The following is a 25,656-nucleotide window of genomic DNA, read 5'->3' as shown; positions in this document are numbered from 1 at the left end:
ATGAATATACAGGTATCGGTACTCCTTATCGGCAAGTACCAAAGGTTAAAGTATCAGTTTTCATATTATATTCTGGAAAAGAGTGGTATTGGGGCATCCCTACAGTTTCACAGACGAGACTTAAGCTAGTCCCAGTCTAAAATGCATGTTAGAGCTGTTTTAACTGAAAGCATATCTTAAAATGTCAATTCCATTGTTTTGTCTCAAGATTATTAAAAATGTGGATCTAGCTTATTGCTAGTCTCATATAGCCAACAAACTAATACATAGAACAACATTATAACTTTCAACACACTCAAATGCTGTTTAGTATGATAGTGTAACGTTAGACCAAGTTAAACCACACTGTGTTTTCTCTCAAGTTTAATTCGTCGAATAAACTGACCTGTGTGAGTAGCAATTCAGTACTTCAGGGTAGTTCGGTAGAATTAAAGAATCCTCATTCCTTTATATCCGCGGGACTCGCGTGTGGCGCTCATATCTGTCTCTATTTAGCAATCGTGACCTTGTGACAATCACACCACAGTCAAGTTAAAAACATCAATGTATTCACTCATCCATACACATTATTAGATTCATCGGCATGACGACAAGTTCCATTATTCCGCTTATTCACTGCGTCATCAACCTACGCCTTTGTTATTGTGAGAGGTTAGCGACCCCTAGCGGCGAAAAATAAATAAATAATGTAGCTTTAAAGGGGTCATGAACTGAGAATTCAAATTTTCCTTGATCTTTTGACTGTTAAGAGGTCGTTATACTATAAAAAAAATAAACTGTACATTTTGAAACTCAAAACTGCCTCATTATTTTAAAAACAGCTTTTATTGAAACCAAGGCTAGAAAACAACAGGATCTGAGAAGTGGAGACTTGTGACGTCACAGGGCAGCGAAAGACCGCCTTTGCAGAAGAATATCAACTCCTACGTCTACATCACCGCGTCTTTAGCACCGTCCACTGGAGCGTTAGTGAATAGTGACATGAGAACGAGTAAAGATCGACACAGGATCAATAATGCTTGGATAGTTTTTTATGTATGTTTAGACATTTCTCAAAAACAATTTTTTGTCAAGGTTTTGATTTGTTTTGTTTGAAATGTTGATTTGAAGTGTCCGTTTTTGCATTAATTTCACTACAGTCAAACCTGAATATACTATATGCACATACCAAGTGCCATAAAAGTCATCAAGTTTCGTACTAAAGTGACAAGCAAGCTAACTTTTTTACATACATTGAAGATATATTATATCCATATCATACATTTTTCATTGGGGGCCTAAAAAATTTAAAACATTTTAAAAACAACTTATTATTGTGTTATATATTTGACATATTTTGATAATGAAAACAATAGTACTAAATGTCACACAAAAGTAAATAGTTTTCGTAGAGTATGATTGTCTATTTGCCAGAGAAACTGGATTGCTCTCCCTCAATCATATTGCTTTTATAAGAAATCGCCCCTATTAGTCCGAAACTACAAAACAACAATAGAACCCATTATAATCATTGATACTGTCTACACTGAATGTGCCACAGTGCGACGAGTGACCAACAATAAACGGATAAACGTCCCGTTCTATTCCTTTCACGCTTCCAGTGCAGACACAGTCTCAAGCTGTTGCCACGCGCTTGCTGTACACTATATCACACGCCTTCTCACTGCCACGGAGTGAGACAGACAAGCAGCAAATTGTATTTCTCTTGGAATATATTATTACAGTATTTTAGTTGTGTTGCTCTTGACTTATAACCATTGCTGTAAACCTGTATCTTCCAGGCTCTCTTCAACAACAATGCAATCAGCCCTGTCACAAGAAGAGGAATAAGAAACATATAATAAAAGAAACACAGGAAAACAATAGCAACAAATTATGTCCCCTAGGACGTAAGAGCAATTAGAAAAATGTTAATACAAATAAAAACAAGACATGAAAACATGAGCATATTACTGGAAAAAATAACAATGCTAGATTACGATGTTTTAATGTTTAAAAAAAAAAAGATACTGACCATCTCAATAATAACCCCAGTCTCATAAACCCAGTCAATTATATCGGGCATGGCATTTGATCTGAAACCGTGAATAAACACCCTGCAGCGATTTGCAAGAGGGTCAATAAACTCAACCAAACGCATCCTATATTAGATTAATCTGATGTACTTATGACAACTTGCATATGCACAAAAGGACGCAAATGTGCATGTGAACTTCGCGTCCCATTGTGGATTTGCTCTTCCCTTAACAACAAGGCCTGTGGCAACTAATAATAATAATTCGTTACATTTATATAGCGCTTTTTCTGGGACCTCAAAGCGCTTCACATATGGAAGGGGGGAATCTCCTCAACCACCACCAATGTGCAGCATCCACCTGGATGATGCGACGGCAGCCATAGTGCGCCAGAACGCCCACCACACACCAGCTTATTGGTGGAGAGGAGACAGAGTGATGAAGCCAATTAGTATATAGGGATGATTAGGAGGTCATGATGGACAGAGGCCACTGGGCAAATTTGGCCAGGATGCCGGGGTTACACCCCTACTCTTTCGAAGGACATCCTGGGATTTTTAATGACCACAGAGAGTCAGGACCTCGGTTTAACGTCTCATCCGAAGGACGGTGCTCTTTGACAGTATAGTGTCCCCATCACTACACTGGGGCGTTAGGACCCACACAGACTACAGGGTGAGCACCCCCTGCTGGCCTCACTAACACCTCTTCCAGCAGCAACCTGGTTTTCTCAGGAGGTCTCCCATCCAGGTACTAACCAGGCTCAGCCCTGCTTAGCTTCAGTGGGCAACCAGTCTTGGGCTACAGGGTGATATGGCTGCTGGTAAACTAAAGCAAAAAGAATTTATAAAATTCTATTACAATCTTGTTCTCATTATAATGCTATGTATATGAAAGATTGGCGCTGCACATCTTGCACATAGCTTTATTTTTTGTGATTACAATCATCACTGTGCGTTTTCGAAGCCATAACGAGAAACAATTTTAAATAAAACTTAGGCCTACTGTTAAAAAAATATGAGAGCAAAATAACATTGCTGCATTATCAATATCATCAATGATTTTGAAAAAGAAATAGCCTGTCTAAAAAGAATACCACCAGAATACCACCACTCAAATAACCTATAGTCAATAATGTTGGGTATTGCAGTTCAGCTGAAACTGAAGAGTGAATAAACTCTGGTTGCTAAAGTGCTTTCAAAGCTGGTGTATACTCAACCAAACACGTCCATATAAGATTAGTCAGATATAGACAACATAAAAGTAATCTTACAACTTACATCTGTGCACGTAAACTTGACCGTGCTGATGTTCTTATTATAATGTTATTTATATGACAGATCGGTGCTGCACATCTTGCACTAACTGTATTTCATGATCTCAAAATGCCACAAAAACCAATCAGAAAAATAGACAAATGTATTTTTTAAAGACAGGGCAATCATCGTTTTCATGATGGATCATCGCTGTCATGTCCAAGTACTTCAGTACCTGGGCCCATCCCTAATTTATTAGCTGTTTAATGTTGATGATCGCGTTATTTTAAATATGCATCTGCTTGCATATATTGCTTGTTCCTAAGAGTAAATACACTCTGATAATTTGGAGAGTTTTGCAGTTTATTTAGGTTGTGAGGAATTATATCATGAAAAATAAGTAATAAAACCTAAAAAGCATAGGACCTAGTACTGAGCCCTGTGGCACTCCATACTTGTGTTTAATAAGGTGTCTTCATTCAGATAAAGTGGTAGTAGTCTGATATTTTATTAAGATATAAACCATACTAATTCTTGTCTTAGTGCATATCACCACCTATTGAGCTATTGTGAATTCAGAATTTATATTTATACATAAAATGTCCAGTAGCAAAAAAGGACAACCTTTTAAGATCAATGATGTAGAAAATTTTAGTTTTGAGATGTGACAAAATAAACATTGGTTTGTTGTAATAATGCTTCATAATTATAAATTGCATAAGTTTATACTATTGTGTTTTGAATATTCTGTGCTGTCGTGCCCACTGGAGCCTCATCAAAAGGGTACGAATACTTCTGAAGCTGAGAGACGTGTGAACTTGTCCTTATATACCCTGAAAGTTACAGTTTTTTGGAACAGTTTTTGATTCTAGCTAAATGTGTGTAGGATCTAGCACATTGGTTTTGATGCTTTACATATCTAAAAGTTTTGATATCTGTTGATTTGTGCCATTAAACTGGTGTTATGTGTCTTTTTTCACCTTAGACTTGGAGGCACTGAAAGAGGAGAGTCAAGAACTGAATGAATCCGAAGAAAAATACCAGATCAAGAAACATGATTTCACATCTGAAGAAGAACCTTTCAGTTGCTCACAGACTTTATCACGAAAAAAAGCTCAAAAGACTAAAGGTCATTTCACATGCCAACAGTGTGGAAAGACTTTCAATCAAAACAGAAACCTTAAAGTCCACATGAGAATTCACACTGGAGAAAAGCCATTTACTTGCCAACAGTGTGGAAAGAGTTTCACTCAAAAACCAAGTCTTAATGCCCACATGAGAGTTCACACGGGAGAGAACCCTTTCATCTGCCAACAATGTGGAAAAAGGTTCAATCGAAAAGGAAACCTAACAGTCCACTTGAGAGTTCACACTGGAGAAAGTCCATTCAACTGCCAACAGTGTGGAAAAACTTTCACTCAAAAAGGAAGCCTTAAAGTCCACATGAGGATTCACTCTGGAGAGAAGCCTTTCACCTGCCAACAATGTGGAAATGGTTTTATTCGAATAGCCAGCCTTAAAAGCCATATGAAAATTCACACTGGAGAGAAGCCTTTTACCTGCCCTCAATGTGGAAAGAGTTTTAAACATAAATCAACCCTTAATGCCCACATGAGAATTCACACTGGAGAGAAGCCGTTCATATGTGGTCAGTGTGGAAAGAGTTTCAGATTTACTGTAACCCTTAATCACCACATGAAGATTCACTCAAGAGAGAACTGTTTTATATGCCATCATTGTGGAAAAAGTTTCACAGACAGGAAACATCTTAGGAATCATGTAAAAATTCACATTGGAGAGAAGCCTCACATGTGCCTTCATTGTGGAAAGACTTGCAAAAACAAAGCAAACATTGAGGTTCACTTGAGAGTTCACACTGGAGAGAAGCCCTTCACCTGCCCTCAGTGTGGAAAGAGTTTCGCACTAAAAGGAAACCTTGAGGTTCATATTAGGCTTCACACTGGAGCGAAGCCTTACAAGTGTCTTCAGTGTGAAAAGAGTTTCACTTATCATAGAGACCTGAAATATCATTCCCAAACTCATTCTGGAAAGATATCACAAGGTTCTCAGAGTGGTACGAATTTAATCAAAGAGAGCAATTTCAAATCCTCTGGAGGAAAGCGATTTAATTGTGATCAGAGTAATAAAAAAATTATGTTATCACACTTACAGATACACATGAAAATCCATGCAAATGTGAGACCATATTCTTGTTCTCTTTGTAGAAAGAGTTTTAAATGGCCCAGCAGTTTACAATGGCACCAGAAAATCTGTGTGAAATCAAAGATCCGTTCGCACCGGAGTTGAATGTGGCCAAAATTATATAGATATATATTTGTAGGCTTACCTTTTAAATGTGGCTCATGTCAGATCGTTGTCTGAATAGGTGACATTCCTACGAGACTTAATTTTCAAGTGATTTAACTGTTATTTTAGTTGCTGCATCCTTTTTTCTTGCCATGTAGAGTGCATCCGTAAAGTATTCACAGTGCTTCACTTTTTTTCACATTTTGTTATGTTACAGCTTTATTCCAAAATGGATTAAAAAATTAATTATTTTCCTCAAAATTATACAAACAATACCCCTTAATGACAATGTGAAAGACATTTGTTTTAAATCTTTGAAAGTGTATAAAAATAAAAAATGAAAAAAATCACATGTACCCAAGTATTCACATCCTTTGCTCAATACTTTTTTGAAGCACATTTGGCACCAATAACAGCCTCAAGTCTTTTTGAGTATGATGCTACAAGCTTTTCACACCTATTTTTGGGCAGTTTCTCCTATTCTTCTTTGCAGAACCTCTCAAGCTCCAACAGGTTGTATGAGGAGCGTCATTGCACAGCCATTTTCAGATCTCTCCAGAGATGTTCAATCGGGTTCAAGTCTGGGCTCTGGCTGGGCCACTCAAGGACATTCACAGAGTTGTCCCGTAGCCACTCCTTTGTTATCATGGCTGTGTGCTTAGGGTCGTTGTCCTGTTGGAAGATGAATCGTCGCCCCAGTCTGAGGTCCACAGCACTCAAGAGCAGGTTTTTATCAAGGATGTCTCTGTACATTGCTGCATTCATCTTTCCCTTGATCCTGACTAGTCTTCCAGTTCCTGCCACTGAAAAACATCCCTACAGCATGATGCTGCCACCCCCATGCTTCACTGTAGGGATGGTATTGCCCAGGGGATGACCGTTCCTGGTTTCCTCCAGACATGACGCTTGCCATTTAGGCCAAAGAGTTTAATCTTTGTTTCTAATGGTCTGAGAGTCCTTCAGGTGCCTTTTGGCAAACTCCAGGTGGGCTGTCATTTGCCTTTAACTGAGGAATGGCTTCCATCTGGCCACTCTACCATACAGGCCTGATTGGTGTGCAGAGATGGTTGTTCTTCTGGAAGGTTCTCCTCTCTCCACAGAGAAACGCAGGAGCTCTGTCAGAGTGACCATCGGGTTCTTGGTGACTAAGGTCCTTCTCCACCGATCGCTCAGTTTGGCTGGGCGGCCAGCTCTAGGAAGGGTCCTGCTGGTTCCAAACTTCTCCCATTTACGGATGATGGAGGCCACTGTGCTCATTGGGACCTTCAATGCTGCAGAAATTGGTCTGTACCCTTCTCCAGATCTGTGCCTCGATACAATCCTTTCTCGGAGGTCTACAGACAATTCCTTGGACTTCATGGCATGGTTTTTGCTCTGACATGCACTTCTAACTGCACTGAAAAAAATTTGGAGTGACATTTACTTAAAAAAAAAGCTAGGCAACTTTTTGCACACAGAGAGTGCTTGTAATCTTTACTCGGGCTATTTCTAAGTAATATTTACTTACTAGAACCACTTATTTTTTATGTAAAATACACAAGTAAATTGCACTGGCAATACTCATCTATAGATTGTAACTTTCACTCAGATTACCATTGCATCCAATTACAAAACCCAAGTGAACATTGCTGATAGTTCTTTTTGTTTCTTAATCATCTTTTCTTTGTTATATTCTATGTAATTATTAAGTATTATTTATTATGAATGTACTAGTTAATATTAATCGAATTAAGTAAATATTTTAATTATTCTATTAAATAATAATTCAATATTTTCCAAAACAAATATTTGCAGCTTAAGGGACACTTTTATTTCACAGTCGAAATGGTTTAGATATATTTAAAATATCTACATAACATTATAACCACAAAAACATGGCCATAGAACTTCTTGCTCGCAAATTTCAGTGCATATATACATATACCAGACTGATCTCATGAAATGGCGTATGTATGACACGCCAATTCGTATTTCCATTTTTGGCGTGCTATCAACACGCATAATCGCTCTTTAGCGTGTTTATCAACGCCGTTGACTTAATGTACATTACTGTATATATAAATATATGACCTACCCCAACCCCGTCCCTAAACCTACCCGTCACTGGGGTTAATACCATTTATGAGTCTTCCCCTACCATCCTAGGAAAAAAAATATCGCTCCCAGATGTAGATCTACATTTTGCTTCGTTTCGCTCGGACATTTAACGGCGTAGACATACACGCAAAAGATGACGGTTCATTTCGGCGTGGACATACACGCGGATAGCTCAAAATGCGTAAAGATAACACGCCACTTGACTTGAAAGTGGCGTGTATGTTTACGCAAAAGTCATGATGTCATGTTGGATAGAGTCTATACAAAAGTAAAGCAGTATAGAATTTGAAAAATTAAATGTGGAATAACAAAGCACCAACTGACATTAGGACTGATATTCCAGCATACAAAGGAATACATTGTTAAGAGTTGACTTTTCCCTTCCAATTCTGTAATTCCATCAATTGGGCTCTATTACAAACAAGTTTCAACCAATCAGATAGCTGGCCTTAGCATGGGAAAAAACATGCTATTCAAAAACTCAGCGTGCACTGTCCCCTTTCTTCTAATCAACTTTCAGAACAGTAAAGAATACATACATAAACTCTGACCATTAACAGTTGCAATCACTACCTTTGCAGACATTCTCAGAACGTTCAGGACAGAAAGAACTTGTATAAAACTGAGCAACACTTGAAATCACTGTCAGAAAACAGACACAAAATGCAAACAAATTGTTTGTGCTGGACAAAGGCACAAATAACACTGGCAAGTTTCTTGTGGAGAGACTGGACATTTGCTGACATTCTCAGGTGATCAGAACAAACAGCTTATATAAAACTGACCAACACTTGAAATCACTGACAAAATCTAAAGAGATTGTTTGTGCTGGACAAAAGCACAAATAACACTGGCACACTCACGCTAAAAGTTTCTTGTGGAGAGACTGGACCTTTGGTGACATTTTAAGGATGTCAAGCTGAAGAAACCGCTTCTGAAATACTTCAAACGTATATTTCAGTTTCAGTGGGTAACTTAAGTTGACGGCATAGATGACACCCATGAGCAGGAGGCAAGTGTTTGTCACACTTCCGCAGTCCTCCACAACTTCTGTCCCCTCTATGATGACTGACACGTTCACGGGAACTTGGTTTTCCTGTGCCACATTGGGATGGATGACGATGATCTTCATCATGTGATTACTGCAGTCCTCTTTCAATGCTTCTTGGCTGATGTCCTGTGAAAACAAACAAACCACAATTAGAAATAACTAAGAATAGATTCCAAGTAAAAGAAAAGGTTAAGAGAAAAATATTTGAAAATAAAAACAAAGAGGTATACTTAATTTAGTATACTCAAATCAATATTCATATGGCACTTTTCATACGTAAAGAACGTGCTTCACAGAGGCTGACCCTGCAACATGACATTATGACTTTTGCGTAAACATACACGCCACTTTCAAGTCAAGTGGCGTGTTATCTATACGCATTTTGAGCTATCCGCGTGTATGTCCATGCCGAAACGTACCGTCATCTTTTGCGTGTATGTCTACGCCGTTAAATGTCCGAGTGATTCCGCGTGTATGTACACGCCGTTAAATGTACGAGCGAAACGAAGCAAAATGTAGATCTACATCTGGGGAGCGATATTTTTTTTCCCTAGGATGGTAGGGGAAGACTCATAAATGGTATTAACCCCAGTGACGGGTAGGTTTAGGGACGGGGTTGGGGTAGGTCATATATTTATATATACAGTAATGTACGTTAAAGGGGTTAGTTCACCCAAAAATGAAAATTCTGTCAGTAATTACTCACCCTCATGTTGTTCCAACCCCGTAAGACCTTCGTTCATCTTCGGAACACGAATTAAGATATTTTTGATGAAATCTGAGAGCTGGATCACTCCTCCATAGGCTTCTTCAGGGATTGAACTTGCCGGCCTCAAAGTTATTAAAGACATCGTTAAAATAGTCCAATTGACTACAGTGGCTCAATCTTAAGTTTATCAAGCGACGAGAATACTTTTTGTGCGCAAAAACAAACAAAAATAACGACTTTATTTCAACTATTCATTTCCTTCTCTTTGGGCCTTTAGTCAGTTAACGTAGTGTGATTCCGTAGAGCTACGTCACACGTAGGCTCACTATTGGCCGATGCTGGTCATGTGCGTGATGCGTGTGATGTACAACAACAGAAGCTTACGCTATTACACTTGTGAATATATATTTAATATATTATATATGTAATTTTTTTTTTTTTTTTTTTTGACGTTAGTTAACCTGTTAACCGTCACCAGTGCGTGGGCGCTCTGAAGCGTTTTTTTTTTAAATAGTTCAAAGTTACTATCATATTTAATGTGATTAACTTGACAAACTATACATCATTAAAACGATATAAGACTCAAGTTTCAGTATTTGACCACTATTGTATTCTGTGAAACTTATAGTGACAGTTATGTCTTAATTTGTGTCAGGAGTTATGAAATAAAAAAATGAGTCGTTACCTTTAATATGAATTATGAGCGTCAGCTGCTCTCATTCAGAAAAAAACTCCCGTGCGATCGTCATGACAGCGATTCACAAAACAATGTCCCTCAGGGCTTTTAGCTCAAACATGTGCAGATTTGGAGAAATATTGATAGATTCTCATAGGTTTACATCAGACTTCTATAGACAGGAATAATATTTATTGAATTTATACCCAAATGCGTCGATGTAATCATTTTGAGCGCTGTATACTCTGATGTACAGTTGTGTTATCCATTCATACTAACAGTCTGGGGCGCTGTTTGCACAGTAAAGTCCATATATGGATCACATGAAGAAGAGCCATAATCATGTGACATTCAGGAAGTCCTGACACATAAACAAAGCTATCCGAGATCGCTGTAAAGTGCAGATAAAGATGTTTTGAAGACAATAAACATGATTGCAATGATATTTGATTTACCTGTGTTCTTCGAGTCATGTCAGGTATTTTCATAATAATAGATTATATGTATAATGTTGCTAATCGAGATAGACTTTCAAATTGTGCAGAATACAATAAAGTAATATATTTTCTATCTGATTTTTTTATCTGAAGCCAAATCAGATTACAGAAAGTTATTTAAAACACTCGACTTGCGCTATAAAGTAAGTTGGAGCACAAACATAGTTTTATTCTCATAAATTGTCGTGTATTGATGGTGTGCTAAGCTAACATGCTAGCTAGTACTGAGCACCTAACTTCGATGTAATTTTTATGATTTTTTTTTCTAAATAAGAATGCTTACTGAAATGTTTCGTTTTTCAAAAAGGGCATTTGATACAGTTTCACTGTGAAGTGAGAACTTTTATAAAATAAATGAGGGATTGAAACAGTGTGAATTGCTAGTCGTTAGTGATTATAATGCAGACAAAAGAAAAGCATATTTAGAGCAATAAACAGGCTGGAGAGGTGTGAATATGTGCAGGGGAGCCTGAGACTGAATGGGACTCGTTTTTGCATCACAAAACAATAGAGGCAATAGACTGAATAGATGCTTATAAGATGACAATAAACACCAGTCTAATCAAAATAAAGTCATATGACATGATCTTGAAAAACATTGAACTAAATACAGAGTTTTAGACTTATCATCTTCAGATTTTAAATATAACATGGTTAGACATGTGGCTTTAGCTGCAGTGCATTTCTAGATTGCTACAATGCCAACTTCAATTTTATTTTCATGAAGATGTTTCATAAAAATAAATGTATAATAACTTTACAAAACTTTGAAATTCTACATTTACAATAAACTTCCAGGTGTCAGCTTTCAAATGAGATCTTACTTGTGCTTTTAGTACAAAGGGTTCATGAACTGTATCTGTTTCAGTTTGGGAATGCCATATCTGGGGATTTTTCAAAAATGGGCTTGAAGCTTAACAGGTTAAGGCAGCAGGCGTGTGTTATTTAGGCGGCCGTCTAAGCTGTAAAGTGCTGTGGGAAATTCTGGACATACCTCCTACCAGAAAAGTTAGTTAGCTAGCAGGAAAATACATTATTTGCTAGCGCAGCAAGCGCCGCTGCTTTCAGTGCGGAGAAACTGACTTAAGTAGGTGAGCCAACAGGAACGTACAAAGTTTGTTTCGCTTAAAACTTACCTTCATGATTCCATATTCACTTCTTCCCGTCTCCGTCAACAAGTCTGCCAACCGTCGAAATGTGGACCATGTCTGAGAAAGACCGCTCAAATGTGGGGAGGGGCTTTGACGTCATGCTCCGAATGCAAAGAAGGTTGCCATATTCACTGATGTCACTCCATTACATTTTACTTGGAAATATCAACTAATTAAGCCAATGAATTGGTTTAATGAATATTACTTGGACCGAATGATTCAATTTACATACAAAACTGAGGACACATAATTACAAACAATCACCAAGTAATGCACTACATGAAAAACTGCTATTTTAAAGTAATAGCACTGAATTGGTATTTGTTTTGTAGAATTTATATAGATAATTGAAATAATAATTACAGGGCCAAAAAATCCTTTTTTTCAGTGTGTGGGACCTTATATATAGACAGGTGGGTGCCTTTCCAAATCATGTCCAATCAACTGAGTTTTCCACAGGTGGACTCCATTTTAAGTTGTAGAAACATCTCAAGGATGATCAGTGGAAACAATATGCACCTGAGCTCAATTTTGAGTGTCATGGAAAAGGCTGTGAATACTTGTGTACATGTGATATTTTTCGGGGGGGTTTTATTATAAATGTGAACGATTTCAAACAAACTTCTTTCACGTTGTCATTATGCAGTATTGTTTGTAGAATTCTGAGGAAAATAATTAATTGAATCCATTTTGGAATAAGGCTGTAACACAACAAAATGCGGAAAAAGTGAAGCGCTGTGAATACTTTCCGGATGCACTGCACATATGAATGTGTGTGGCCATACTCCAGCATGGACTAATTCAGACAGGGCTGACATGGGAGGAGCTTGTATTTGGTATTAAAATCTGTCTCTTTTGTCCATTTTCAACCACTTCTGTCCTGATTTCTTTGACGGGGAGGGTCTATTGGTCTGTAAATGTATGGGCTTTTTTCAATCTCTCGACCTAATGGACAAAATAAGCTTGCGCAATTAACATATGAACACGACCAGAGACGATGGAAAAACACGGCGAACAGCAGCTTTCCTTTCCTTCTGCTTTGTTCATGCCGAATGCTGTGAGTGTGTGTTAGTAACAAGGAATGTTGAGAGAACATTGTGCTTAATTACTTTTTCCTCTTCAAAGCAAACTTGGGTCTTCAGCCGAAAAAAGTTTCAATCCTGTCTAGCTAGCGCTCTTCCCATAATGTTTACGCATTAGGTCAGTAGGCAGTCTTTAGTGGCTGTTTGAACACATCTGACCACATGAGCATTTATACTACGAAAGCAATCCTATCTAATGCGATTTCAACTACCTCTAGAAATGGTTGAAAATGGACAAGCTCAAAACGTTTTAGACACCTGTACCAAAACGCATCTTAATACCAGGTGAAAACCGGGCGGCTTAGTGAATGCGTGTGTCAGATTGAATTTCTTACTCTTAGAATTATTCTTTGAGTAATTATGTTTTATTTCTGAATTGGCTTCTAATTGTGTAATTGGCAAGATAAATGTTTACCTGACTATTAATAAATTGTTACATTTGAATTTATTCTGTCTTAATCATTTAAATTATTAACTTATTCTGTCTTACTCATTTAAATTATTAACTTAGATTGTGTTACCGCAAATCTGCTTCAGGTTAGTAACGTACTAAAGTCCAGTTTTGAGTGGAGCGAGTTCCTGCTATAACACTTGGCACTGGTTCAAGTGTACCTGGACTGTAAAGGCTAATCAGGGGAATTTCCATTTAGGACAACTGAATGCTGAGTAATGTAATGTTACTCTTGCTAAGTGTACGTGGGAAACCATGGCATGACCAAACCTAAGCTGATATCAGACAAAGTAATTGGTTGGCTTATATCTGTAGTAGTGGTCATGACCTCTGACTATACAGATCTATGGTAAAATGGTAAATGGACTGCATTTATATAGTGCTTTCACAGACCCAATGGCCACCAAAGCGCTTTACATTTGCCTCACATTCACCCATTCACTCACTCATTCATACACCGATGGGCTATGGGGACTAAACAAAATACTTTTAGATAGAGCAAGCAATGAAGTGGCCTTCTAAATAGTATAGTCAATTATCTCTGTCTAGTGATCAAGACTGATGAGTTTGTGACAATGGGATTCGCGTAAAAACAGTAAACACGAGACCCTAAACAATATTGGTATCCAAATTAACGAGTACAATAAGAGTGATGCTTTATGCTTGTTCCTTAGAGAATTCAGTGTGATTTCAGGGTGTCCAATCTTGCTAAGTTTAGAGTGAAAATTTGCCCTCTTAATCCTTAGGTAATGTTTCCATCCTTCGTGGCCAGTGCGAGTTCCTTATTCCCTCAAGCAAGGGTGGGCATTTATCAGGGCTTCAGCTGCCTGATCAAGCTGACTATCAGTGGGGTACGCTGCATACCTAAAGATCTACTCAGCCATGCCTGTAAGAATGTCCAATCTTCGTTTTGGTGGTGGAATAAGTAGCATTCCACTGTTGATGAACTCTGTGTCAGCTTTCTGAAGCTGAATTTCAGCAGAAAATGAAAAACGAGGGACTACAAAAACTTGCGGCCAAGAGCTGGTTCTTGTCTCAGTCTCAGTGCTGCTGCAAAATGAGCAAAAGGAGAGGGAGTGACAGCAGGCAGCCAAGGGTAGCAGCTCACTCACTTCATGGATCAGGCTAGTTTGTAGCAGGGCAGAAGAAAAGGAAGGAGGTAATAATTCAGATTTAGAAAGAGAAGCGATAAATGATGTGCAAGAATTTGCTGGTGAACAAGATATAGGAGCTATTGCCGGGAGAGTTACCAGAAGGAGATGCAAGAGAAGAAAGCCAGTATAGAACTGCTAGTGTAGATCAGGAGAATGTGATTGAGACCGGAGCCCCTGTAGGGGAGTTACCTCCATAAGCCAGCATGGAACTGCTGCAAATAAAGAGGATGTAATTGCAAAACTAGTGGGTTTGAATTGTCCTACAGATCCTGCCCACTTTCAAACATTTAAAATTAATTATAGTGACAGATATATTGAAATGTATGAGTCGGACCTTGCCAGCCTGTTATGACATATAAAACAGACGGTCTTTCCTGAAGAGATGGTACACGGATCGCCCATGGTTGGAGTATTCACCCAAAAATGATCCCATGTCCTGCTTTAGCTGTCACATTTTTGTAAGAGAAGAGAAATTCAAGAACAAAACAGCCTAGACGACCGTAGGCTTAGATACATGGAGGAGTGCCATTGGAAAATTTAAAGAGAGTGCCAGCACAGAGGCCCATATGATGAGTATGTTGAGATGAAACACATACTCCAAAAAGCTCTACAAGCTGCTTTTGATACATCAGATATTCAGGGGAAAGAAACAAGAGAGAGAAAGACAAAGGAACAGAGAAATCCTAACACGTTTGATTGATATCACCTTGTATCTGGCACGACAGGGGCAAGCTTTTAGAGGAGATGAGTCAAGCTCAACTGCCAACCTAGGCAACTTCCTTGAACTTGTGAAAACATTGGCCCTGTATGATGCCATCCAAGAAAAACAAGCCTCCATGAAAAGACCCCAAGTGTCCCTTCTCTCAAACAGGAGCCAGAATGACATAATAATGTCCTTAGATAGCTTCGTTAGGAGGGAAATACAGAATGAAAGATGCTCATATCGTCTCTCTTCTTCAGGAAAATTGACTAGACTTGAAGAAGAGGGGCCAAGGATATGATAGGGCTGCAAACATGAGTGGAATGGATAAAGGTCTACAGTCCCGAATACGTACACAATAAAAAGGCTCTTTATGTCCATTGCCAGGCACACAAGTTTGAATCTGGTCCTGTTCAGTTTCAGCACATGTCCCTTAAAAGGTCTGTGCACGGCCCTGTAGTGAGCTGTTTCAATTTGCAGCCGGTTTCTACGTAGGTAGCTAGCTACAGTAATTGAATAAGACCAGCCACGACTGCTGAAGGACTATGCTGTATTAGCATAAACCCGCCGCGAGCTGTACACCAGAGATGTTCACAAGTCTTTCATCTGGAGTCCGAGTCAAGTCTGAAGTCTTCAAGTCTGGAGTCCGAGTCAAGTCTGGAGTCTTTATCACTGGAGTCTGAGTCGAGTCTGCAGTCTTTTGTCACAAGTCCGAGTCGAGTCTCGAGTCATATCATGCCTTAAAAAAAAAAAAAAAATCATACTCAAAAATTATTTGTATTATATAGACAAAATATATGATCTTTTTATTATCTGTTTTGTTTGTAATAAAGGTCATAAGATTTAAGGGATAATGTAAATCCAGCTTGTTACTTAATCCATTACAATGTATAAAACAATTGTCCTGGCAACAAGACATGTAGTTATTTTCAATCCAATCACTAAGTGGACGCAGTCCAGACGCGGTTTGTACAGTAGTTTGTTATACAGCGGCGTTGTTATTGAAGACAGTCATCATCTGAAAATATCAAACCTTGGAATGTTTTAAGTCAATAGAAAACTGTACGCATCCTGATCCTGATATGTTCATATTTGCGCTTTAAGTAATAAATAGATAGATGAATGTTTATCAATCTACTCTCTGTCATTGACATTAAAAGAGAGAGAAAAGCTGCATATACTTCGAAATAACTTCGATAAAAGTAAAACATAGTGCTATAATTTTAAAGGCTAGATTTTTGTATTTGTTAATGTTTTATTAGGCTTGCAATCCAAAGGAGCCATGCAGCCGCACCACAGTATAATATGTAATGTGACTAACCTTTGTGGATGCGATGTCTCATAAAATGTGATGTCGTCGTTCCGGTGTCTTTAATTGTTTTCCCACATTCTTTGCATCTAGCCGATTTGACATGTTAATAAACCCAAATGAACATATGGCACGGTTTCTCCCGTCATGTTTCATGGGACTTTCATTATGATATTTTGGAGTTACACGCAATACACTGACATGCATAATCAAATTATGACAAGGGTCCGAAGTCCAACTACCGCGACTCGTAAGGGAATATATGTGTGACACAGATATTATAAAACCATTCAAATAAAACGTTATTTTTTATTATATCAGTAGTTAAAGGTACAATATGTAAGAATTTTGTAATAAAATTTCCAAAAATCACTTGCACAGTGTGATATGTTTCCTGCAGTTGTGTACTTACAATATCCCAAAAGTCTCCAAAGATTTTTTATTTCAGAGAAATTCCAATTTTAAATAAGTGGCCGTCCCGGAAAAAAATGTCGCCTGTCAATGACGCAATATCCGCGCTATCCTCGGTTTCCGCTCGTACTGCCATAGCCATGACGTAACCATGGTGACAGACGTGGACAGCTGCGTAGTGCGTAACGTTTAGCGGCACGCAGTTCTTGTTTCTTTCAAACATAGACCATGGCAAGCAGACTTTGGGACAAACAAGGAGAACTAAAATGAGGATCAATATCAGCGTGGCGTTTCTGAGATGCCGAGAGCTAGCGTCCGCGACTAACTCGGACTCGACAGAGCTTCACGAGTCACGACTTGACAGCTTTATTAGACAGGTGAGCAAATGTACATAAAACAAATCATGTTATATAACGTTAGCTCAACATGATGAAATGTTAGAATATGGTCAGTATGTTATTCTAATGTTGATCTAGCTTACTGCTAGTTTCGTATAGCAAACGAACTAACACGTAGTATAACATTATAACTTTTAACACACATTTAAATGCCGTTTAGTGTGATAGTGTAACGTTAGACCAAGTGAAGCAGCGCTGCGTTACCTCACAAGTTTAATTCGTCTAATAAACTGACCTGTGTGAGTAATCCAGCACTTGCGGGTAGTTCGGTAGAATTAAATGTCCATATTCCTTTATATCCGCAGGACTCGCGTGTGATATCTGTCTCGTTAGCAATCGCGACCTGCTTCATACCACTGTAATGTTAAAAAACATGAATGTTTGCACTCATCCATAAACATTATTAGATCCATCAGCTTGACAGCAACTCCCATCATTCAGCTCATCACTGCGTCATCAACCTACGCCTTTGTTATTGTTGGAAACTGCGCCCTCTTGTGGTGAAAAAAACCTACATATTGTGCCTTTAAGGATTAAAGATTTGAGTCATTTTTAAAATATTCACGAGTCCTTTGGTCGAGTCGGAATCAAACTCAAGTCTGAAGTCTATTAAAATGCGACTCGAGTCAAGAGTCTCTAACTCGAGTGCCCATCACTGCTGTCCGCCATTTTCTTCAGGCTGGAGCAGCTGTAGCAACAACAATGTCTCGTATCACTCCTGATATCTGAGCCGCCGAAGACGCAATGGATATGTTAATTTTTTAAGGGAATTTGCCCCATATACCTAAATTAGTTTATGTCTGCGTGCATTTTACACCAGACTGCTGCAATAATAAAAAGGGCCGCCCTGTCTGCTCATTTGGCACAAAGTTGACATTAGTGTCAACTCTACCATTCAGTTCTTTTAAGAGAAGAAATCCTCTACCTGTGATGCAGGAGCCAAAGCAATTGAGCAAATTAGTTTTTTTCATCAAAAACAACTATTTTTTGATAAGGAACATACCAGATGTGGGCCGACACCATGTTGCTGTCTGGGTTACAAACTCCTTAGAAATGAGGGCCAAGAAATATGAGAAACAAGTTAGGACATTAAAGTAATAAAGTAAAAAATAATACTAAGTACATATTTTGTTTTCTTTGTTAATTGAGAGAAAGGACAACTAGGCGGCTATGCCCGACCTCAAGGATCATTGCCCTTCCTTGTAAGTTTTTCTTGTCCAGAATCTCCATCTTTGATGGACCACATACAAAGGCTCCACAGATCCTTCAGTCACATGGCTCGCAATGGTGCAATGTCAAGTGCGAGAAGAGTCTACAAAAGAGCTTTCCAGACTTGGTCCTCTAGAACTTCACAGCAGGATGTTTCTCACAACTCTTTGTGTTTATTGAAGACTTATTTAACTATGTGCTATGAGGATAATTGACAAAACAGACATTTTGGCATAATTATGTGTGTGTTCTGGCAGCGTATTCTCTTTGTCTTTTCACGCTTGAACGGTTTAAAACCATTTACATTAATACGAGCATTTTTTTTATACTGTAACGCTAGCTAGTTAATGACAGAAAAAACATTTCTAATATTTTAATATTTTAAACGTGTTAAAATGGAAACAAATAATTGCATGCGTTAACGATGACAGCACTAAACATTACATTAATGTTTGCTTCTTTATCAGAAAACTATAAAGTTACACAAGGAGTGTTTATTAAAATAACTTTACATGATGTAGATAATCAAATAAACAGACATAACGTTACTCACCGTAGAAGCTGCTGCTGCTTACTGGCTGTCGGCTGGTGAAGACAAAACAAGAAAGACCATCAAATGTCCTCAGTCTGGCTCAACGGATGTACATAGAGCGGTACAGGTGTGACGTCACTTTGTAGGCCAACCGGCAGTCAGCATCACACTCCTCGACAACAACCCAATACGTTTTTCCCATAGGCTTTTGGATTATTGCTGAAAACAAGCTCTGTGATATCATAAACAAACAGTTTATGATACGTTCATGTTTTGTCCATTAAGATCATTTTCACAGATGAACACACAACTTTTATGAATTTTGCCAGAAGTAAAAAGGTAAAGGTAGGCTATAAACGAATTACAACACGGTCCCAAAAACTCAACGTCACCATTACTAAGCTTCCGACAACTTTCAGTTTTTATCTAAAAACATTTTCCTATAAAGTTTGAGTCAGATTAAATCATAAGAGCACAATTATAACCATAGTAACATTATTTTTATTATTATCAAAACCTATTATAGGAAATAAAGTTATATACTGTATATTGTACTGTGGAAAAATAAGCCTTTTTTAATCAAAGTAAATGTCTTTGTAATAGTGTTGTTGTTTTTTTATGAGAACTTAACCAACGTTTCCAAATGGGCCAGGAACAGATGTCGCAGCACAGTCCTGAATGAAACGTCCCATCTGACTAACAGGGAATCATGTAAGAACATTCTGTTAATGTCTGAAATGTCCCCTAAAGTCATATAAGGAACATTAACTACAGCACTTTCATAACCAAAAGTCCCTAATGTTCTGTAAAGGTTCTGGATTTTTGTCACCTTTAGAGAACTTTTAGGGTACATTACGCAAGGTTGCTCTGAGGGGTCAAAGATGAACCCGTCTGGAGACGCCCCCAGCCAAGGAGCGTCAGGGCGAATTACAAATCCACAGGGGTTGACCCTTTTCATTTGGCAATATTTATAGATAGCATCTGCCTCTAATCCGAGCCCCCTCTTCATAGCCGCCGTCTGACGGGTCCCTTGCAGTGTCCGGATAACCAGACCTTCTTCGAGCCTGGCAGATCTCCCTGAAACATGAGGCAGTCAATCTATGCCTCCTAAGATAATGCCATTCAGTACATGAAGTTTGGTCTCTGGTAGCACATTTGAATATGTGCGCCATGTCCGAGGTGATCTTCAGACTCCTATGGTGTAGCTGTTGTAGTTCAGTACAGACAAACATGCACCTGGATGGCTGTAGGCGGTAATCTCGGTTTCTCTTTGCTATTATGGGTTGTTGTGAAGGGGGTGGATTGGAATCCACTGCTGCTTCAATGTATATGTAATGAATGAGTGAATATAATCAAGGTATTAATCAATATTTTTCCTTCTAAATATCAAATGAGTTGAATGACTTCTCTAGGCTTGTGAGATTTTACTTTGAGTCTTAGAAGTTACCAGTGTGATTACTGAAATGTTCTTTTCATGTATTCTTTAATGTCTGTATGTGATATCTGATATCTGTGCTTGCTCATTTAGCCCGGCTTCCAGAAATGAAATAGGGACTTGTTTTGTGTTTGAGAAAGGTCATTAAAGTGTTAAAACATATAGGGGTCATTGAAGGCAATAGTTTAAGGGACAATTTCTTTATTAAAGCCTTACTTTCCAGTTAGACTAAAGTCTAGTTATCCTTGAGAGAAAGAACGCATTATCTTGATGTTTTGACACAACTCTCCTGTTTATAGTTAGAGCCTGGCCAAATCCAACCTTGGAAAAGCTGTGTGTTGGTGTGTGTGTGTTAGTCTTCTTGGTTGCAGGTTAAGGAACCACTGGCATTATGGGAGATTGACTGACTTGCTTTCTTCGACATGTTGGCGCCCAGCAACCCAAATCTGCGACCTGGTGCCTAAACTTCAGGGTCTGAGTGTCAGCTGCATAATCTATAGAGAGATGCTTCAGTCTATCTGTATATGTGAGGAAAATTACTTAGACTATATGTGTTCTTAGTAGGGTTGGGTATCGTTTGGGTTTTATCCGATTCCAGTACCTACTCGGTATTTTTAAGTACCTTAAATCGGTACTTAAGAAAATGAAACCGCACACACTTTATCAAAAAATAATACCCTTTAATTTACAGGGCCAAACTGGACACAATATTAACTTAAATCTTTAAACAATATAAATACAAGTAACATATGGTAATAATAAAACCAATATAAAATAAAAATTCATATTTACATAATATCAAATTAAACAATATTGTATCAAACAATGTAATAATATTGGAGATTAATAGAGATTACTAGCAGGCAGAGCTGCCAACTCTCACGCATTGACCGTGAGACTCACGTAAATGACCCTTTTCACACAGAAAAATCGCGGACAAAGAGGACACTGACACCGACAGACAAGACAGAGAAGGTTACTTATTTTGATATGGAACAAATCCACAGCTGTCAGATTCTGTCAATATTTTTACGAGATTCACACAATAAATAACGTTTTGGCTCTTTGAAATGTGACAGATCGCTGTAGCGCGTCAGTTCAAACGGCACGTGATACAGCAGCCTATACAAATCCACTGCTTCTTAGCTACGCAGCGTTGAGTGAACCTATGAAAGAGAACATCTTTGGTTACTGGTGTAACATATCTCTCAATAGGGAACGAGACGCTGCCAAGCTCCTCGCGCTGCCGACCAGCTTCCTTTTTCGGCAGAGAAATCTGAGGAGCAGATGGCGCGCGCGCGCCAACATAATATGACGACGTAAGTGCGTCGATGCGGCGCCCGCGCCATCAGCCAATGAATTGGCTTGATTCTATATGGGATTCAGACTATCGGCACACCCAGAGGGCGTTCTGACACATGATGTTTTATTAACAAGGTTCGGGAGGAGCAGGTGCAGATAATTAACCCAATCAGCACAAGTGGAGATCAATCAGTAATCAACTCAGGACAAGATAAATAACAGCAGAACCATCCTCTGTTCCTTGACAGTTTATCAGCATCCCACCTCCACCCCATCTCCTCACTTTTAGTTCCATCTCTAGTTCCATCTACTCTTACCAACGGGGGGAGTACTCTGGGTTTGGGCAGAATTCCGAGCTCGGAGCCCTCCACCCGGACAGCACGCCAAGTACGCATAACCTTTACCATAATAATTATATGTAGATGTGAACTCGTGAAGTAATTTTACACGTGAAATGCAGCCAAACCTTGCAAAAAAAAGAGCGCGCATGCGAGACAGAAGAAACTGTGCTCCAAACTGTGTAGCACACAACGCACGGCGGAGAGGGAGAGAGCGAGAGACCTTGTGTGTGTGTGTGTGCGTGTGTGCATAATGAAGTTAGGCACCGAAATCAGGCACCGAAATTTTCGTTCTTATTCGGTCTGGTTACTACCGTTTACGTCGGAACCGGTTCCCTATTGGCACCGAGTTTCGGTACCCGACCCTAGTTCTTAGCCAATCAGAAACTGCAACCTGAAGCAAGGACGTAGTGAATGGTGAATGGTATAATTGCTGTGATCTGTTACTGTAATGGAGGCGGCCTATGAACTCCTGTGTGAGTCTTGAAGCTGACTTCTGCTGATGAAACTGCAAACTATCTTCAGTAAATCTTATCTTTAATTTATTATAATTCTGACTCCGGGTCTTCATTCATCATATCTGGTTCTGGGTCTTTAACTGTTTACCCCTAACAGCTGGTAGGATGAAGGACTCAACCAGGGGTGTGTTTCCCGAAAGCATCGTTAGTCAACTATGGTCGCAAGTTCCGTCGTTACCAATAGAGTTCAATGGAAATTGCGATCATAGTTGGATAACGATGCTTTCGGGAAACGCACTCCAGGGTAATTTCCAATATCCCCTCTTGGCCGCAGCGACAGCTCATTTGCATTTAAAGGGATACACACTAAAACGGTGTGTTTTTCTGAGGCCCAAAAAGTGATAATTTAAACATGCTGTAAAAAATATCTGTTGGGTATTTTGAGCTAAAACTTCACATACACACTCTGGAGACATCAGAGACTTATTTTACATCTTGTGAAAAGGGGCATAATACGTGCCCTTTAAACACAATATTGCATCTTAAGTGCATTGTTGAAGTGTCTTGAAACCCCAGTGTCTTGAACCCCCCCACCCCCCCAGAGACATTCGAGATGATGTGGGGGCGAGGCTAGCGCTGTAGCTAACAAGGCAGTGCTGGAGGGGATAGATGCTCTACAGTCAAATTTTCAATTATTTAAATCGGAGATAGTTGAGGCTATCGACAAGAGAATAGACCAGTTCTCAATCTCCATTAGAGCAGAATTAACTGCTCTCAAAAAAAAAAGACTGATGTCACTATCTCGTCCATTAAAAAAGTATGATGGACGACCAAGCCTAAACAATGACGGAGCTCGAACTAGCGCAACTTTCACTTCTGACACGGTCTCCCAGCTACAAAAGGATGTTGAAAAGCTAACAAGCAGTGTCCAACAGCTCACAGAGAAATGTACGGATCTGGAAAGTTGCAATAGAAGGCAAAACCTGCACATTTTTAATATTTTTAGAGGGCGAGGAGACTGGGCGTAAGGCTTCAGACTGTCTCGCGCACCTGCTGAAGAACCCGCTCTCTTTGGAAACTTTATTTTGATCGACTGCGCTCACAGATCCTTGAGAAAACGATCCGACAACATGTCATATCCCCGGGCCTTCATTGTTAAAGGGATCTTTGGAGGCAAAAATCACTTTTATATGGTTTTTGCTTATAACTGTCTTTGCAGTGTGTGGACACAACCACCATACAATAAAACAAATGTGTGCACACATTTTACTCTAATGCAGAGGTCTTCAACCCTACTCCTGGAGGTCCACTGCCCTGAAGAGTTTATATCAAACCTGCTTCAGTCTGTGATTTTCAAGCGATCCTGAAGAACTTGACTTGCTGGTTCAGACTGGTTCAGGTGTGTTTGATTAGGATTGGAGCAAAACTCTGCAGGACAGTGTTAAAGACCTATACTCTAAGTCTAATGAATTATGTTGAAAAATGAACAAGATGATACCATTCACACTCTGACTACGCCACCCTGGGAATTTCACCCAAAGAATTTAGACTGAACCTTTTCAAAAGGCATACACAGTTTTAACGTTACTGTAGTAAATACCACTCACGCAGAGCGTATCTGCACTCACGGCCTGATACCCCTTTGAAGCTGTTATATTAAGGTACAAATCTTGCATTGTGTGCCTTTAAATAAGAGATCTAGGGGGTGTTTTTGGGTAGGCCTACTATGATATTAGACTACATAGCCTATAATAAAAGATCATGAATTTCAAACCTGAACCAAACATTTTCTTTTCAAAGATCAACAGTCTGTCATTAGTCTTTATTCTGCCACTAAAAAACAAAATTGTTGTGGTTCCGGTACACCAGCCATGTCAACGAAACGAATGAATTAAAATTTGCTTATCAATATCTAAATTCGCGCCTACATCTTTGTAGAACTTCAAAAAAGAAACAGAAAAGATGCTGCAGCCAATGAGCCGCCGGCGGGGGCCGACTCAACCTCCACGGACAGTTTGTAATATTTTATCAGACAATAACTACTCAAGATTTTGCTTTAGTATAATTTTAGGACATTGGGCTATATGCACGGATAACTTCCACGTTTGACGCAAGGATGCTCTTGCGTTTCCGGTTGGGGAGATTTAAAGCGGAGTAAAACCGAGGAAAACAGGATTATGGCAGTCTTCAAAATTTACTGTCCTCTCGTCTTTGAAACGAAACTTTAATACGTTTAGATGTAATTTTATATATAGTTATGTTTATTTAATATAATAAACACAGAAGCATAAACAAAATGAGAGGTGTCTGTTTTGTCTGTTTTTGTGACTAACGTTTCTTTAGTATAGCAATAGAGTATAAACCAATATAAATTCTCGGTATAGCATTGGACTCTACGATCGGCGGAAGTAATCCAGCATCCTTAGACCTTCACCGGAAATACCGCCGTGCATAGAGCCCATTAGGGCCGGATTCGGGACAACAGCTTAGATTTCGTGACTGTCTCGAATTTTTCGGGACGTCTGGTCACCCTATGTGGCGGCGCGCGCGCAGTCTCCACTCGGACACGCTCTTCAATCTATTGCCGTTGTGGAGACTCTCTATTCATTCCGGTGAAATCACAAAATAAAATGAACACAAACTTAGAAAGATTTACTTACTAGTCCATCAACAAGATTGCCAGGTCAGCATCAAGCTTTAGCAAGCTTTACCATTCAACTGAACTGTGCGCATGCATTTTAGACACTAACATTGTTCTTGCTCCATCCATGCAATAACTGCGTCCTTCTTTGAACCTAATCTGTTTTCTATTTAATTCAATTGCTCAGTGCTCTGGTATTATCAATAGTATGACTGATTTTGGGGCGACCAAAATTGAGCATAGATCACTTACATTCACTTAAATTTTGAAACGTTAGCGATACTGATTCAAAAAGCAAGCGCCAGTGATTGAACGTCAAAGTGTGGTTTTGCACCTGAGTCAGACCTATCTGTTATCTGTTATTATCCAGCGCAGGAGTTTGAAAAGGTCCAGCTCGCCCTGTTTCTCCGTCGGCACCTTTGTCAAAGTACTTTGTACTTTTGGTGAAAAATAAGTGTAGCTAAGTTGAAAACTTTA

At 39.0% G+C, this 25,656-nt stretch overlaps 1 protein-coding gene and 1 pseudogene across 2 annotated transcripts in view; one reads left to right on the top strand and one right to left on the bottom strand.

The window, feature by feature from the left end:
- LOC130102433 (gastrula zinc finger protein XlCGF8.2DB-like) overlaps positions 1-25,656 on the top strand; it is a 250,377-nt gene that overhangs the window by 24,409 nt on the left and 200,312 nt on the right. Inside the window, exon 2 of one of the 2 annotated variants that reach the window (XM_056268461.1) lies at positions 4,257-5,679. The exons of the other annotated variant lie outside the window; for it this stretch is intronic. Coding sequence (XP_056124436.1) covers positions 4,257-5,578 — 1,322 coding nt within the window. The 3' untranslated portion in view covers positions 5,579-5,679. Of the gene's footprint in view, positions 1-4,256; positions 5,680-25,656 lie in introns of those variants that run through there. 2 annotated transcript variants of the gene reach the window in all.
- On the bottom strand, positions 2,724-2,840 carry LOC130102455 (5S ribosomal RNA; annotated as a pseudogene).

This window comes from Rhinichthys klamathensis, unplaced genomic scaffold (genome assembly GCF_029890125.1).
Source record: "Rhinichthys klamathensis goyatoka isolate OS25496 unplaced genomic scaffold, OSU_Roscu_1.1 h1tg000272l_1, whole genome shotgun sequence".
Classification (NCBI taxonomy): domain Eukaryota; kingdom Metazoa; phylum Chordata; class Actinopteri; order Cypriniformes; family Leuciscidae; genus Rhinichthys; species Rhinichthys klamathensis.
Note: the sequence above shows the minus strand (reverse complement) of the source record. Positions and strands in the feature narration are given on the sequence as shown.